This window comes from Mesoplodon bidens (genome assembly GCF_964165515.1).
Source record: "Mesoplodon bidens genome assembly, chromosome: 2".
Classification (NCBI taxonomy): Eukaryota; Metazoa; Chordata; class Mammalia; order Artiodactyla; family Ziphiidae; genus Mesoplodon; species Mesoplodon bidens.
This window is the reverse complement of record NC_138177.1, coordinates 41,039,623-41,052,465: the sequence shown is the minus strand read 5'-3', so window position 1 is coordinate 41,052,465 and position 12,843 is coordinate 41,039,623. Positions and strand designations below refer to the sequence as shown.

The following is a 12,843-nucleotide window of genomic DNA, read 5'->3' as shown; positions in this document are numbered from 1 at the left end:
GTCTATTCCCCCTTTTATGGCTGTTAGCATTTGCCTTATTTATTGAGGTGTGCCTATGTTGGGTGCATAAATATTTACAAGTGTTATATCTTCTTCTTGGATCAATCCCTTGATCATTATGTAGTGTCCTTCTTTGTCTCTTGTAATAGTCTTTATTTTAAAGTCTATTTTGTCTGATATGAGAATTGCTAGTCCAGCCTTCTTTTGATTTCCATTTGCATGGAATATCGTTTTTCATCCCCTCACTTTCAGTCTTTATGTGGCCCTAGGTCTGAAGTGGGTCTCTTGTAGACAGCATATATACAGGTCTTGTTTTTGTATCCATTTCAGCCAGTCTATGTCTTTTGGTTGGAGCATTTAATCCATTTACATTTAAGGTAGTTATCGATATGTATGTTCCTTTTACCATTTTCTTAATCATTTTGGGTTTGTTATTGTCGGTCATTTCCTTCTCTTGTGTTTCCTGCCTAGAGAAGTTCCTTTAGCATTTGTTGTAAGCTGGTTTGGTGGTGCTGAATTCACTTAAGTTTTGCTTATCTGTGAAGGTTTTAATTTCTCCATCGAATCTGAATGAGATCCTTGCTGGGAAGAGTAATCTTGGTTGTAGGATTTTCTCCTTCATCACTTTAAATATGTCCTGCCAGTCCCTTCTGGCTTGCAGAGTTTCTGCTGAAAAATCAGCTGTTAACCTTGTGGGGATTCCCTTGTATGTTATTTGCTGTTTTTCCCTTGCTGCTTTTAATATTTTTTCTTTGTATTTAATTTTTGATAGTCTGATTAATATGTGTCTCAGCATGTTTTTCTTTGGGTTTTTCCTGTATGATACTCTCTGTGCTTCCTGGACTTGATTGACTATTTCCTTTCACATTTTAAGGAAGTTTTCAACTATAATTTCTTCAAATATTTTCTCAGACCCTTTCTTTTTCTCTTCTTTTTCTGGGACCCCTGTAATTCAAATGTTGGTGTGTGTAATGTTGTCCCAGAGGTCTCTGAGACTGTCCTCAATTCTTTTCATTCTTTTTCTTTATTCTGCTTCCTGGCAGTTATTTCCACCATTTTATCTTCCAGCTCACTTATTCGTTCTTCTGCCTCAGTTATTCTGTTACTGATTCCTTCTGGAGTATTTTTAATTTCAGTTATTGTGTTGTTCATCACCATTTGTTTGCTCTTTAGTTCTTCTATATCTTTGTTAAATGTTTCTTGTATTTTCTCCATTCTGTTTCTGAGATTTTGAATCATCTTTACTATCATTACTCTGAATTTTTTTTTCAGGTAGATTGCCTATTTCGTGTTCATTTATTTGGTCTTGTACGTTTTTACCTTGCTCCTTCATCTGTGACATATTTTTTTGTCGTTTTTTCTTTTTTTTTTTTTTTTTTTATGGGTGGCGCTGTATTCCTGTCTTACTGGTTGTTTGGCCTGAGACGTCCAGTACTGGAGTTTTCAGGCAGTTGGATAGAGCTGGGTCTTGGTGCTGAGATGAGGACTTCTGGGAGGCCTCACTCCAATTGCTATTCCCTGGGGTCTGAGGTTCTCTGTTAGTCCAGCAGTTTGGACTTCGAGCTCCCACCACAGGACCTCAGGCCCGACCTCGAGCCTGGGAACCAAGATCCTGCAAGCTTCATGATGCAGTAAAAAAAAAGGAAAAGAAAAAAAAAAAGGAAGAAAGAAAAAAAGGACTAGTACAATATCAAAGAATAAAAAACAAAATAGAATTAGAAAGGTAAAAATTATATTAGGAAAAATAAAACCATAATCGTAACAACTGCAACAAGGTAAAATAAAACCACAACAGAAAAAAGAAAAAAAAAAAGGTTGTGGGTGGGACGAACAAGCCAAAAGGAGAGAACAATAACAAAATATAAAGAATAAAATAAAATTAGAAAAATAAAAGATTTATTAGGAAAAATAAAAATTATAAAAGAATCAACAACAGTGAATCAACAAGGTAAAACAGAACCCCAGTCTAAAAGAGGAAAAAGGAAAAAAGAAAAAAAAAAAAAAAAAAAGACTTGGCTATGGGGGCGGAGTTTAGGTGGGGTTGGAAACTAGGCAGGGGTGGGGCTTAGGGTGGGGCAGGACCTAGGCGGGTGGAGGGTGACATTTGAGCGTGCGGTGTGGCCTAGGTGGGGCGGGGCCTCTGCTTAGCACATGGGCGGAAGGGGAGAGGCAGCAGGTGGAAAGGAGGGCCCCTGGAGTGTGAAGTTCTGGAGTTGGGAGTGAGGGTCCTGAGTGAGGGTGTGTGGTGGGGTTTAGGCCCGGCTCATTGGAGGGGGTCTCCCTAGAGGTAGGGCCCTGGGTGGGGGTGTAGGGGTGGAGCTCGGGCTCTGTGTGGCAGGAGGGAGGCTCCAAGGGCAGAGGATTAGGCCCAGGAGCCCAACAGACTCCCCAGTGCCTAAGTGGACAGGGAAAGAGCTGGCCGCGTTTCCATCCATTTCTTTGCACCCCTCCCCACTGTCTCCCCCAGGGTCTCCCCCATCCCCTTTGGACCCGTAACTGTGGGTGGGTCCTGCTGGGTGTAGGAACTCCTCCCCTCCCGCAGCCACCCCTCAGGGGTCCGGGTCCTGGGGTCCAGCCTTTACTTTTGCTCCCCCTTCCCTCCCTCCCACTCCCTCAGGACCTGGGCAGCTGGAGGGGGCCTAGGTGGGCAACGGATCAGGCCTGGGATCTCAGCAGGTTCCTGGGGGCCCAAGTGGGCAGGGGAAACATGGCCACGCTCCCTGTTGATCCTCTGCCCTCCCGGTGGTTCCCCAATTTCCCCCTTCGGGCGTGGGATCCCTTCCCCTCCCCCAGCCGCCCTTCAGGGGCACCAGTCCCATCCCGCCTCCACTTCTCCTCCCCTTTCACTCCCCCCACATCCCACATCCTACCCGGTTGCTGGGGGTTCCTCCCATCCCCTTAGGTGTCCGTGGTCCCCCACTGGTGTCTGGTAGGTGCCCTAGTTGTGAGAAGACGCAAATTCCGCGTCCTCCTAGTCCAGCATCTTGACTCCCAAGGCACCGGCCGGCATCTTTAATAGGGCTCCAGTGGCCCCACAGTTAGCAGTGTGAGTTTAGCCCTCACAACCTCAGTAGTCCTTGTAAAAAGAAATGAGTCAGTTGTAATTATTTCAAATTGGCTATTAGTTTAGGAGCCAAGACTGAGGAATGAAAACTGACCTTCTAAAACAAGGAGAAATGTCAGTGTGTTTAGACGTTGCCAAAGAAACCTCTGTTTTATTTTTGGCCACAGCCAAGTAGGAAAGCTCTGTCATCCTGCAGACATGTTTATCTACTGGTCTGCTCCAGCGTCTCTTGCTTTCCCCTGTAAGAGTGACAATGCACCTACTGGCCTGGGAACCTCATCTGCCAAGGAGATCCCTGTATATGCTGTTGATTGTACTTGCAGTATGTGTTTACCCCTGTCCTAATGTGACTTTGAATTGGAGACTCATGGGCTTTTGCTGCCTTGCACAGCTAGGGAAGAGGAAGAGGCAAGAGGAACTAGAAGCAAAGTCAGAGAGAAAGCAGATGTGCAGCTTTATGGTAAGAAGTGGCCTAGCCTTCCCCCTAAGGCCATGTGGATGTTGCACCTGTATCTGCCAGCTCTTCCATTTCAGGTACTAGCTCCAAAGAAAGCCAGCAAAGACTATTGGAAAAAGAGGGGACCAACATGAGCATCACAGCCGTATCAGGGCCACAGCTCTCCTGAAGGTGGAGGAGGGAGACCTCTTAGTGGCTGGCAGGTCCTGGTGCTCCTTAGAGATAAAGGAAAGTCGCTGTCCCAATGGGGCCTTCAAAGAAAATTAATTATGTGAGGATTGGCACAGCTCAAGAGCTGAGCTCTCCTTTCTATGTCAGCCGGAGCCAGAGATTTAATGTGATTCTACTCTGGTTGGGACAATTGAAGCAAAGATTGAACAGGCTTAGCCTCCCAGGAGCCTGGTCTTCTGGCCAGTGCCTGCTTGTGCTTTCACAAACACTGGTTTTCCAGTTTGATTAGTGAAATCACTAATCACTGTAAATCACTTGTAAGTCACCTCTCCAGATGTATCTTCACATCATTTGTTTCCTTCAAGGAATCCTTTAGCAATGTCCGTTACCTCTCTGGGTGCCTTTCCTGATCTGATTGGGAGAAGGATGGCAGACTCATTTTCCACGGAAGTGGGAGGAGCTGTCAGTTTGGGAGAGAGCCCTCGGCTTCTCCTGAAGGGGTTCACACATGCTGTGTCCTCAGCGTCCTAGCTTGATGGAAAAATCCATCTTAGCCACAAAGATTTTATTTTATTTTTTTAAACATCTTTATTGGAGTATAATTGCTTTACAATGGTGTGTTAGTTTCTGCTTTATAACAAAGTGAATCAGCTATACGTATACATATATCCCCATATCTCTTCCCTCTTGTGTCTCCCTCCCTCCCGATCCCACCCCTCTAGGTGGTCACAAAGCACCGAGCTAATCTCCCTGTGCTATGTGGCTGCTTCCCACTAGCTATCTATTTTACATTTGGTAGTGTATATATGTCCATGCCATCTCTCACTTCATCCCAGCTTACCCTTCCCCCTCCCCATGTCCTCAAGTCCATTCTCTAGGTCTGCGTCTTTATTCCCATCCTGCCCCTAGGTTCTTCATAACCTTTTTTTTTTTAATTCCATATATATGTGTTAGCATACGATATTTTTCTCTTTCTGACTTACTTCACTCTGTATGACAGACTCTAGGTCCATCCACCTCCCTACAAATAACTCAATTTCATTTCTTTTTATGGCTGAGTAATATTCCATTGTATATATGTGCCACATCTTCTTTATCCATTCATCTGTTGATGGACAGACACTTAAGTTGCTTCCATGTCTTGTCTATTGTAAATAGTGCTGCAGTGAACATTGTGGTACATGACTCTTTTTGAATTATGGTTTTCTCAGGGTATATGCCCAGTAGTGGGATTGCTGGGTTGTATACTATTTCTATTTTTAGTTTTTTAGGAACCTACATACTGTTCTCCATAGTGGCTGTATCAATATGTTCCAACCAACAGTGCAAGAGGGTTCCCTTTTCTCCACACCCTCTCCAGCATTTATTGTTTGTAGATTTTTTGATGATGGCCATTCTGATCGGTGTGAGGTGATACCTCATTGTAGTTTTGATTTGCATTTCTCTAATGATTAGTGATGTTGAGCATCCTTTCATGTGTTTGTTGGCAATCTGTATATCTTCTTTGGAGAAATGTCTGTTTAGGTCTTCTGCCCATTTTTGGATTGGGTTGTTTATTTTTTTGATATTGAGCTGCATAAGCTGCTTGTATATTTTGGAGATTAATCCTTTGTCAGTTGCTTCGTTTGCAAATGTTTTCTCCCATTCTGAGGGTGGTCTTTTCATCTTGTTTATTGTTTCCTTTGCTGTGCAAAAGCTTTTAAGTTTCATTAGGTCCCATTTGTTTATTTTTGTTTTTATTTCCATTTCTCTAGGAGGTGGGTCAAAAAAGATTTTGTTGTGATTTATGTCATAGAGTGTTGTGCCTATGTTTTCCTCTTAATAGTTTTATAGTGTCTGGCCTTACATTTAAGTCCTTAATCCATTTTGAGTTTTTTTTGTGTATGGTGTTAGGGAGTGTTCTAATTTCTTTCTTTTAAATGTGGCTGTCCAGTTTTCCCAGCACCACTTATTGAAGAGGCTGTCTTTTCTCTGTTGTATATTCTTGCCTCCTTTATCAAAAATAAGATGACTGTATGTGCGTGGGTTTATCTCTGGGCTTTCTATCCTGTTCCGTTTATCTATGTTTCTGTTTTTGTGCCAGTACCATACTGTCTTGATTACTCTAGCTTTGTAGTATACTCTGAAGTCTGGGAGCCTGATTCCTCCAGCTCCGTTTTTCTTTTTCAAGATTGCTTTGGCTATTCTTGGTCTTTTGTGTTTCCATAGAAATTGTGAAATTTTTTGTTCAAGTTCTGTGGAAAATGCCAGTGGTAGTTTGATAGGGATTGCATTGAATCTGTAGATTGCTTTGGGTAGTGTAGTCATTTTCACAGTGTTGATTCTTCCAATCCAAGAACGTGGGATATCTCTCCATCTGTTTGTATCTTCTTTAATTTCTTCCATCAGTGTCTTATAGTTTTCTGCATATAGGTCTTTTGTCCCCTTAGGTAGGTTTATTCCTAGGTATTTTATTCTTTTTGTTGCAATGGTAAATGGGAGTGTTTACTTAATTTTCTTCCAGGGTTTTCATCATTAATGTATAGGAATGCAAGAGATTTCTGTGCATTAATTTTGTATCCTGCTACTTTACCAAATTCATTGATTTCCTCTAGTAGTTTTCTGGTGGCATTTTAGGATTCTCTATGTATAGTATCATGTCTTTGTGTCCTGTTGTTTGTGGAGCCTCACAGCAGGTCAGGCACTGCAGTGTCACCTTTTCTACAGGACTCTGAAAATAGAACCTTTAACTAAAGCCTCATGTTTCCTCCAGGGAGCTTGCATCTGGGCCTTTGCTATATCTCTCTCTCCAACCCTCTGAAGAGACCAGCGCCTGCATGTTTTCATGATTATGTATTCAAACGGAAACACACTTTCATAAGAGGGATTAAAAGGCCACAGTTAGAAGTATCTGCCTGGATTTCTGTTTATTTGCCTTCGCCAGGGGAGTGGAGAGGCAGGGCAGTTAGACTTGAGGGGGGAACGTAAGCCTTCCTCAGTGGGCTGGTGTTCTCTGGGACAGTGCAGGAGACTGGCCCTGCTCATCAAAGACCAGAGTGGATGAACCTGTGACCACAGCTGGAGGATTTGCTCATTTCCTCAGAAGCCTGAGAACAAAGAGAATCTTAACAATTTGGGGAAGTAACTGTACAGGAAAGTTTTTAACTCCATCAGGACAGTATTTAAAATCTCTGCCTCTATTTTTAATTAGAGACATCTATCTTTGCATACAGCAGGCAGCTAATTTCTCTGGATGTTTATCAGTAGTGGATACTTAGACAGAGTTTGGAGTTGTTTAGTCTGTACTCCAGGAAAGTAAATTTCATACAATGAGACCTTTGTTAAATTTAACTTTGTTAAAATGATTAGGAGGAAATGCATCAATGTGTATGGAGGACAAAGAGAATATAAATCCTGTGTAATGAAGAAACAACAGTCAAGGAAAGAAGTAGATGCTATCTAAATTTTCCTACACTATTTATAAGTAATTTGGTAATAATTTAGAATTCCTAAAACTTTTGGCTAACACTATCGTCAAGATTTTTTTGTTTTAACATACTCTTACTCATAGTACTTTGAGTGAAGAATAATGTGCATTGGAGTGGATTCCCAGTTTCAGGAATTGCTCTACACATGCTTCATACTGTGAGATGAGTGGTTTGACAATTCTAGTGCCCTTCCTGGCTATGATGCTGGCCATGATGCTGGACATTGGTGGCTTGTGGCAATGTGTGAGAGTGGATGTGATTTTTGCTGACATGCTACACTTCTCGGCACAGTTGCAAACTGGATGGAGCCCGTGTCTCTCTCCCACATTGCTTCCTGGCCCACTTTCCCACCTCCTTGTACTCCCCCATCTCTGTCCCAATGTACTTACCTGGTATCACCCAATACCGTCAGCTACACACATCACCTCTCTTCCCTCCAGATAATGGAATGTCTGGATGGGCCTGTGGGTCTCTCTCCCTCCTAGACCTTGTTTTGAAGAAAGGAGCTGATTCTAATCTGATTTCCAGAAAAGACTTGAAAGTAGATCAAGTGGCCATCGGCATCACTTCTTGCTCCTCTGTTTTTTGAATAATGTTTTAGAGAAGGATAGTTTTCATTCAAATATCCATTTTATGAAATAAGATTTTCAGATATTAGTCATAGACCTCTATCCTTCATGTTTCTATACCTTGTGACTTAAGTGCATACCTTCACATTACTTGGTGTTTTATAGAAATTTATTCCCTATGTGACATGCAGTTTCACCATGCTTTGCTTAACAATGTTTTTCCTCTTGAACATTCCTAAATATTCTCTCTCTTAAAGATTTCATTTGTTACTTTTGGAGCAGCAGTGACCACCAAAAGCTCAAGTAGGAAAAACAAAAAACATTATAGACTGGGTTTAACAAAATCCTATTTACTGAAATTGACATAAATGGAGGACGTGACCACTGTTCACATCTCTTCATTTGCTCTTATCAAGGCTCTCAGGGAACCACTTCTGCTGATAATGCCAATAGCTTTCCCTCCCAGGAGGAACTGCTGAATTGCCAATAAAGTATAAGCCTTTTAAGAGTCTCAGACACCTCTATCTTCCCATGACTCTTTCTTTCCTGTTTGCCCGCCCTCCCTCGCTCCCTCCCTTCCTTCCTATTTTAATTTTATTCAGTGTGGTTTAAAAAACCAAGAATAGCTGTTGAATTTTGTTAAAGACCTGTTTAGCATTTACAGAGATAATCATATGATTTTTATTCAGGTCTATTAATATAGTGAATTATATTAATGAATTTCCTTTGTATTGCACAATCTTAGGCTATGATATATAACATTTTCTTAATAGGATATTGGATTCTCTTTGCTAATACTTTAGGATTTTTGCAGCATATTCATTGAAAAATATTGGCCTATATAGTTTTGTGTGTGTATCTTTATCAGGTTTAGATATCAATATTGTACTTGCATTATTAAAAGGGCTTGGATTTTTTTTTTTTTTTTTGCCATGCGGCTCATGGGATCTTAGTTCCCCAACCAGAGATTTAACCAGGCCCCTTGGCAGTGAAAGTGCCGAGCCCTAATCACTGGACTGCCAGGGAAGTCCCCATTTTTTTTTTCTTTTTCTTATGCTCTGGAGAACAAGCTACATAACATTGGAAATATCTAATTTATTAAGATATCTGGTAGAATTCCCCTATGAAACCACCTGGGCCAGTGTTTTCATTTTTCTCTTTATTTCTTCCAAGAAAATTGTTCTGTTTATCTCTCTAATGGAGTCAATTTTGCTAACATGCATCTTGCTAGGAAATCTTCTATTATATCTAGTTTTTTTTTTTTTTTTTTTTTTTTCTTTTTGCGGTACGCGGGCCTCTCACTGTTGTGGCCTCTCCCGTTGCGGAGCACAGGCTCCGGATGCGCAGGCCCAGCGGCCATGGCTCACGGGCCCAGCCGCCCCGCGGCATATGGGATCCTCCCAGACCGGGGCACGAACCCGTATCCCCTGCATCGGCAGGCGGACTCCCAACCACTGCGCCACCAGGGAGGCCCTATATCTAGTTTTTAAACTTATTTTTCATTGAGTTGCACAAAGTGACCACTTATGATATTTTTAAAAAATTCCTTCCATATCAGTCATATTCCCCTCATCTTTGTCATTTCTTATTTTTAATTTTTATATTGTCTTGATTAGATTAACTAGTGGTTGTCTTTTGTTGATTTTTGTTCTCAAAAAAAAGTAACATTTCTTTTGTTTATTAGTTCTGCTCTTTTTCTGTTTTCTACTTCATGATTTTGTCTTTATTTATTTATGCTTGTTTGTGTTGTTGCTCTTTTTCTAGATTTTTGCATAGGAGTTCAACTCATTTATTTTTATTGATATAAGGATAAAAAAACTGAATTTTTCTCTGACCACTGCTTTAATTGTATCCCCCAGTTCTGATATCTAGTGTTTTCATTATTTATATTTAGAAGTTATAAAGTTGATTTGTAGCTCTTATTTCACTCAATAGTTGTTTAATAGAGAGTTTTTAATGGAATTTTGGGGGGTTTATTTTATTACTAATTTCTAGTTTTATGACATTGTGATCAGAGAATGCTGTTTATATTATTCCAATTTATAGAGGCTTTCTTCATAATGTAATTGTTGGTCAGTTTTTGTGAATGTTCCATGTACACTTGAGAAAAAAGTATAACCTCTATTATTGTGTTCTGTAGATCCTCTATATATTTACTTTTTTCCCATTTGCACTTTCTTCAACTGAAAATGCTTCCTTCCTTCTTTTCCAGTTGACTGGAATATCGGTTCATTTTTAGGTGTTCTGAATAACTTTGTTTTAGATGTATACCTTATACTCAGCATGCGTTTGCTTTGTGATAAAATTTGAAACTACTTTTGTTTTGATAAGTGAGCTAAGCTCCTTTTGAAGTGGATCAGTTTATTAAACTTTCAAGGTAGAACAGAAACAAGTTTTGTGTACATTGTTTGAAGACTTTTGAAGGTACTGTATGGTGTATAAGTCATGGTAGAGTTAATCCAAAATAGATAGGTGAAGATACCTTGGATTTTGAATTTTATACTGGGAACTGTTATTGTGACCTTCCCCTCTAATGCATATGATTAAAGCAGCACTGGCTAAAATTTTTGTTGGACTTGAAATGAAAATGCAACTCTGAATAATTGCTTAAATTGAGGGTTGTTGTTATGTAAGTTAAAGGGCAGAGTTTACATCTTGGATAACTAAAAATTAAAACAAACAAGAAAATTTCCAAGAATATTAGTTACCTAACTCTAATTCATTTTATGTATATACTATTTTAGTACAACCACTTATTGATTCTACTATTGGCCAAGTCCTGCTTAAGGATCTAATGACACAGAAATGGTTTAAAGCAACATCTCTCACTTCAGAAATTCATTGTCTAGTTTGGACCATGAGGGAGTCATTTTCATACACACAATGTCTAGAACTGGCCATTCTCCTTTCAGTTAATCTGGGGTCTTTTGGTTTTCCCCCTCTTTCTTTGGGTGACATAATAACTGAACTGTGTTGTGCTTTCTTTCATGCAGGGCAGCCACTGATCACAATGTGGATAATACAACAGAAATACTCAGGGAGTGGTTGAAAAATGTCCAGAGAGCCTATCACTATGTGGAGTGGAGGCCTATGGATGAACCTGAGTGAGTAGCAAGAGAACATTTTGTGAACTCATTATTCACCCTTCCCCCCTTAACCAGTCTTCCAGCCATTTTAGGCTTCCAATGTTGGGGGCACATGTGACTTTCCCTTGTCTTTCATCTCTGTGTCTAGTAAGTTACAAAGACCTGCCATTTCTTCCTTTGACAAATCTTCATGTCTCTCTTCCTCTTTACTCCTGCAGCTACCAGCCAAGTTCAGGTTCTCATTCGTTCGCAAGTAAATTACCACAGCAGCATATGTTTTTAAATATTGATATTATTTATTCATACTTTGAGGATAACCCTTTTATCCTTGAGGGATCATAGTGAAAAGTTTGTATACTTCTGATATACACCTTGCTTTTTCACTCGTCATATCTTGGTAATCATTCCAAAGCAATAGTTAAGGAGTGTCTTCCATTATTTTTATGACTGCAGAGTATCATTGTGTGGATGTATCATAGTTGTTTAATTAACCTCCTACTGATGGACATTTACGTTATTTCCAGTCTTTACCATAGCAATTTCTTAGTAGCCTCCATCTTCAAATCATCCTCTGTACCACACTGTCAAATCCGTCTACCTAAAATACTAGCGATGTGCTGTCATTTCTCTATTAAAAAGACTTCAGTGACTCTCTAGTACCTACAGAATGAAGTTCAAATACCTGATTTATATTTGTAAAAGATTTCATAAATTTAGCATCCATACGTATACACCAATATTTCCTAAAAGAAAACTGCTTCATCTGGATGTTGCTACCGGTTAACTGCTACCAAAAGCTGTTGCTAATCATTCCAGTTACAAAGATGTACCTTCTCTCAACACTTGTATTGCTTATTTCCTATATCTTCTTCTTTGACACAAACAATAAACTTAACTAACATTAACTATCTGATTCATGCATTTTTTTTCTAAGTAATTTTTTTATTTCTTTGGCAGGGGCTAAAATATACAAATACTTTATATTTCACTCAGTGCTATGTTCTTGGTGGACACTAAATTTATACTTGTCGGATGAACAAATAAGTAAATGAGAACATGAATAAATATATTTAAACTTACTACTCTAAATGTTTCCAAGGCTACTACAATTCTAGCTTAAGAAATTGTAGAAATAGGATGAATTGAGCTGCTGAAATTTTGCCCAGGATAAGTCATTTATTGGAAGCCAAATATGTATTATCATAATAAGGAGTGCTATTCCAGAACAAATTTTCGTTTTTCTAGTCTCTCTTTATATAATATTTTTATTATGTGCAGGTATGTACGTATCTACATATATATCTCAAATCTCAGTATATGGTCCATATATATGGAGCAAAATTTAACATCCAAATTTGAACACTGTAAAAAATTTTGAACAATCTTTTGGAGTTCCTTATAATGGAATTTGGCCTAATTAGAGTAGCCCAGAAAGACTCTATGTACCTGCATCCTAGTAATTTTCTCCATTGCCAGATTTTGACTAAATATATTGTATGCCAAGGTCAGTGTGAGAAATACCAGAGAAGGCATTTTGGGGGGCAACATATTCAGAAAAACAGAAATTCCACTGATTTTTGTAGAAACAATAATTGAGGAAGACATTCCACAGACTTCCTGTGCCAAAATAGTTTTATTAATTTTATTTGTATGGTTACGGTCTCCTTGTTTTTTGCGGTTTCTCATTCACTGAGGGAAATGTACTGCCAGTGCAGTGTTAAGAACTTGAAGTGGTGGCCAGTTTGGGGCCACTGCGACTTTATCACTGACCACACCAGTTGGGAGCTTTCAAGAAGGTTCTTGAGGGTATGCTAACCCACCTGCCTCCATGGTCGTGGACGAGTCCTGGCCTGGCTGCCTTGTGGATGTTGAGAGAGAGCCCAGCATTATGCATCTGCTCCATGATCTCACTCCATCTGGGGCAGATCAACGTGTTAGACTCTGTGGAATCATTTACTGAGACTTGACCTCGTAAGGTAAACCTTTGTTTTTCCTGGGAAACTCATATTTTGATGCTGTAACATTGCCA

At 39.9% G+C, this 12,843-nt stretch overlaps 1 protein-coding gene across 2 annotated transcripts in view; it reads left to right on the top strand.

Moving 5' to 3' along the window:
- The window catches only part of COLGALT2 (collagen beta(1-O)galactosyltransferase 2), a 127,434-nt gene that overhangs the window by 57,642 nt on the left and 56,949 nt on the right, over positions 1–12,843 (top strand). For both annotated transcript variants that reach the window (XM_081223522.1, XM_081223521.1), the window contains exon 2: positions 10,722–10,832. In XM_081223522.1, the coding sequence (XP_081079648.1) occupies positions 10,722–10,832 (111 nt within the window). The remainder of the gene's footprint in view (positions 1–10,721; positions 10,833–12,843) is intronic.